Below are 3,829 nucleotides of genomic sequence, written 5' to 3' on the forward strand. Positions count from 1 at the left end.
TCTTACTTTACAGGTAAAACTCATATAAAAAAACAAAAGAATTCGGGCCCCCGGAGAGTTTGGGCTCTGAGCCCCCCCCCCCCCACACACACACACACATTTATAAATATTGGGTTCAATGGGGAACCACTAATTTTACATGTAAAAATCATTTTTAAATATATAAGAACTATTTTTATATAATTTCTTCGGAACTTCATTTATGTAGAAGTCGTTCAAATAAAAAAAAACTCTTATTTTTTTTTTTACTTTTTAAACTATTTTCATTTTTTATTTCTCAAAAACTTTTATTAAAATAGCTTCTATATGTGTTTATATACAAAAACTTTTATTGTTAGGTTACCACACTCCTTAAACTGTAGAGTCTCATTGCCCTATTCCGACCAGACTATATTGTCTTAATTTAGCATTTGTTTATTACTTTACAAAAACGTGTTTAAAACTAGAGTAAACTGCCATTTTGGTCCTTGTGTTTTGGTCACTTTTGCCACTTTAGTCCAAAACTCAAACTTTTTGCATTTGGGTCCCTGTGGTTTCAGTTTTATTGCCATTTTAGTCCAAAAATCAAATAAGATCATATTTGTCTTATAAAATCCTGCAATTTTGTCATTTTCCTCAGAGGCAAATCAGGTCATATTTGTCTTATAAAATATGGTATTTATTTATAAAAAGAAATGATCATTTTGCCCCTGCGGAAAATGACAAAATTTGCAGTATTTTATAAGACAAATATGACATGATTTCATTTTTGGACCAACATGGAAATAAAACTGAAACCACAGGGACCCAGATGCAAAAAGTTTGAGTTTTAGACTAAAGTGGCAAAAGTGACCAAACCACAGGGACCAAAATGGCACTTACTCTTAAAACTATTTTCATTTTTGTAAAGTTTCCTACTTTTTTTTATATGGTTCTCCGTTTAACCTGATGCATTTGTTTAGTGAAAATTTGAGGCCATTAATTAAAATAATAATAATAATAATGAGTTAGGGCCGAAAGCCAACCTATAAAGCTTTCGAAGAAAATGTGATTTGATGGTTGCTGCTTCTGTCCATCAATGACGATTTCCGGTCGTAGTAGGGTATGTATGTATCTATGTTCTTTGCAATGTTTTGAAAACCGGATCGGACCGGCCTATTCAGTATATTGGACCTGATTTACATCGAACCAGTGAACCAGCCGGTTGAACCAGGTTATTAAGGGATTGAACCGGATTTCAACATTTTTTTTTCTTCAAATTTCACCTTTTCAATGTTAAGACACGGTTCTTACATCCGATCGGACCAGTGACCAAACCGGTTCGACGTTCGTGAATAACATTTTGTTTGTGTGATGATTATTCATAAGTAGTTACTTTTATTATATATAGGATGCTTGTCCTCCTATGATTAAGAATCTCCTCCTTCTGGACTCTGAAGGAAGGCGTGTGGCGGTTAAGTATTATACAGATGAATGGCCTACTAATGGTGCAAAGTTAGCTTTCGAAAGGTCCGTCTTTACTAAGACACACAAGACTAATGCAAGGACTGAAGGTATCACTCTTTATAAAATATTGTGAACATCTAGGCAGAAGCATATATAGCAAACATTGATTGATTTGAAAAGGTTTTCTTTTCTTTTCTTCAGCTGAAATAGTGATGTTTGAGAATAATGTTGTGGTGTATAAGTTCATACAAGACTTGCATTTCTTTGTAACCGGAGGTGATTACGAAAATGAATTGGCTTTGGCCGCAGTCCTGCAGGGTTTTTCTGATGCGGTTACCCTTCTCCTTAGGTTGTTGGACAACGTAGTTTAGATGTTAGAAATGTTTTTTATTTGTCTGTCTGTCTGACTCGGCTTTTGCAGCAGGGGTAATGTTGATCAACGCGAGGCGCTTGAAAACTTAGATACCATCTTTTTATGCCTTGATGAGATTGTCGATGCAGGGTACCGAATTTTCTCACTTTCTTCTTCTTCTTCTTCTTCTTCTTCTTCTTCTTGTTCTAAGTTAAACAACACTAGCTAATGTATGTAATGACATGATGACGTGGTGGCAGGATGATTCTTGAAACAGATGGTAATATGATTGCTGGAAAAGTAGCTACACATAACTTGGATGATGGGGCTCCATTGTCTGAACAGGTAATCCCCAAATCCAAATGCCTAGCTTTAGAATGTGTTTGCTTTAAGGATTTAGGTTGGTATGGTGGGTTAACTCATTGAACATGTGAACCCACCAACCATATACTTATTCGTGTCAAAGGTATTAACCCTAACCCGGGAACAATTACCTGAGAATTTATTTATCTAAACGGCAGTCGTAATCAAGTTGTAAACATGTTAAATGGGTTTGGAGTTGTAATATATAGGTTAAACATGCACTACTAGAAAATTGTCAAGTTTTTGACAACCAAATCTGTAGCAAATTTGTCTGAAATTGGCCTTACCCACAAATTTCCTACAAAAAAAATTCATAAGAAATAAACTTGTGGGTAACCCGATTAGCTACAAAAATACGACAAAATCTGCTACAAAATTCCTACAAAATCTCTCGTCACAAAATTTCCTACAAAAAAATTCATAGGAAATAAACTTGTGGGTAACCGGATTGGCTATAACCCGTTCATTAAAGGGGTTAGATTAGATATCTCAACCCTAAAGCCTGATTATTTACGTGTCGTATTTCGGGTATTTGTCAAAAGATGTTATATGCATTAAAATATAAGTAGTTTAATAAATAAGTATGAGGGTATTTGTCAAAAAGAAATTGGTGTGTCCATTTCAGTTATGGATAGTAACTACAAATCACTTCCCTTATAGTAGTAACCTATGTGTGTGTGTGTGTATTTGTTCAAACATGATTAAAGATGTTATATGCATTAAAATAAACTTTAGACAACCATCAATTCTAACTCTTGTAACAAAGTCCATTTTTTTGTTACTTGTGTTCTCATGAAACATGTGGTTCCAATGATCACAGACGATTACTCAAGCCTTAGCAACTGCTCGCGAACATTTGACCAGATCGCTTCTCAGATAAGACATAAGACGTGTTTTTTTTCTTTTCTTATTTCCATATCTTTTGTTTCAGAAAGGATTGGCGGCGCAGCTTGTTGCCCGTCTACCTTCTGTTTTGATGTAACTTAACAAGTTTTCTGGACTTTATTTATATAACATAATGTCTGATTGTTTAAAAAAAAATATCTTCATCACTACCATAATAATAACCGATCATCTCTGTCGAATTCTTCCCTGTTTAGTTTTAGGCGTCAACAAACCACTCCGATATAAAAATTAAATACAAGTAGACAAACTATAAGGACATTTGGCGGGTATTCGAATGATATTCACAATTGTACATTGCCTGCTATATTGTCGTTTTCAAATTGAAGGTAACGTCGGAACTAATTACTACAAATGATTTGTTATTATCGAAGATGATAAACCGTCTATTTCACACTTAAAAATCTCCAAATTCCATCGTCCACTAGGGCCCTTAGAGCATCTGTAAATTTGAGGGAACACTGTTCACCCTCTACAATTTGTTAATTTTTTTAATTAAGTGGTTGTGAGCACAGAAAAAAGAAAAAAAAGTAATGATAAAAGTATAAAAAATATTATTTAATGGAAAACAGAGAGAAAATATAGTTGTTTTTAATGAAATTATAGGGTAATTTCATTTATTTACTCCATTTATTTATATTCTTCTTGAAAATGTTTGTGAGTATGTAAGTGTGTAAACATTTTCCTATTAAAACCGATAAACGTTCACTTTTCAATTTGCTGTTAGATGGAATAGGATATAATAACAAAAATGTACTTAAATTTGTGATCAATAGTTGTACATAA

General features: G+C 33.6%; 1 protein-coding gene across 1 annotated transcript; it reads left to right on the top strand.

The window, feature by feature from the left end:
- Nucleotides 1–956: 956 nt before the first annotated feature.
- Nucleotides 957–3,094, top strand: LOC110901628 (coatomer subunit zeta-1). Its single transcript, XM_022148447.2, has 6 exons — nt 957–1,081; nt 1,370–1,532; nt 1,627–1,774; nt 1,850–1,927; nt 2,038–2,122; nt 2,961–3,094. Exons 1-6 carry the CDS (start codon nt 1,058–1,060, stop codon nt 3,018–3,020), a joined length of 558 nt encoding a protein of 185 aa, XP_022004139.1. The 5' UTR covers nt 957–1,057; the 3' UTR covers nt 3,021–3,094.
- Nucleotides 3,095–3,829: the final 735 nt, after the last annotated feature.

The sequence above is a fragment of the Helianthus annuus genome, chromosome 2, assembly GCF_002127325.2.
Source record: "Helianthus annuus cultivar XRQ/B chromosome 2, HanXRQr2.0-SUNRISE, whole genome shotgun sequence".
Taxonomy (NCBI): Eukaryota; Viridiplantae; Streptophyta; class Magnoliopsida; order Asterales; family Asteraceae; genus Helianthus; species Helianthus annuus.

Coding starts and splice junctions, on each gene's coding strand:
- LOC110901628 (XM_022148447.2), top strand. CDS start 1,058: ATGACGATTTCCGGTCGTAGTAGG. Junction 1,533..1,626: donor GACTAATGCAAGGACTGAAG/GTATCACTCTTT, acceptor TCTTTTCTTCAG/CTGAAATAGTGATGTTTGAG. Junction 2,123..2,960: donor GGGCTCCATTGTCTGAACAG/GTAATCCCCAAA, acceptor CAATGATCACAG/ACGATTACTCAAGCCTTAGC.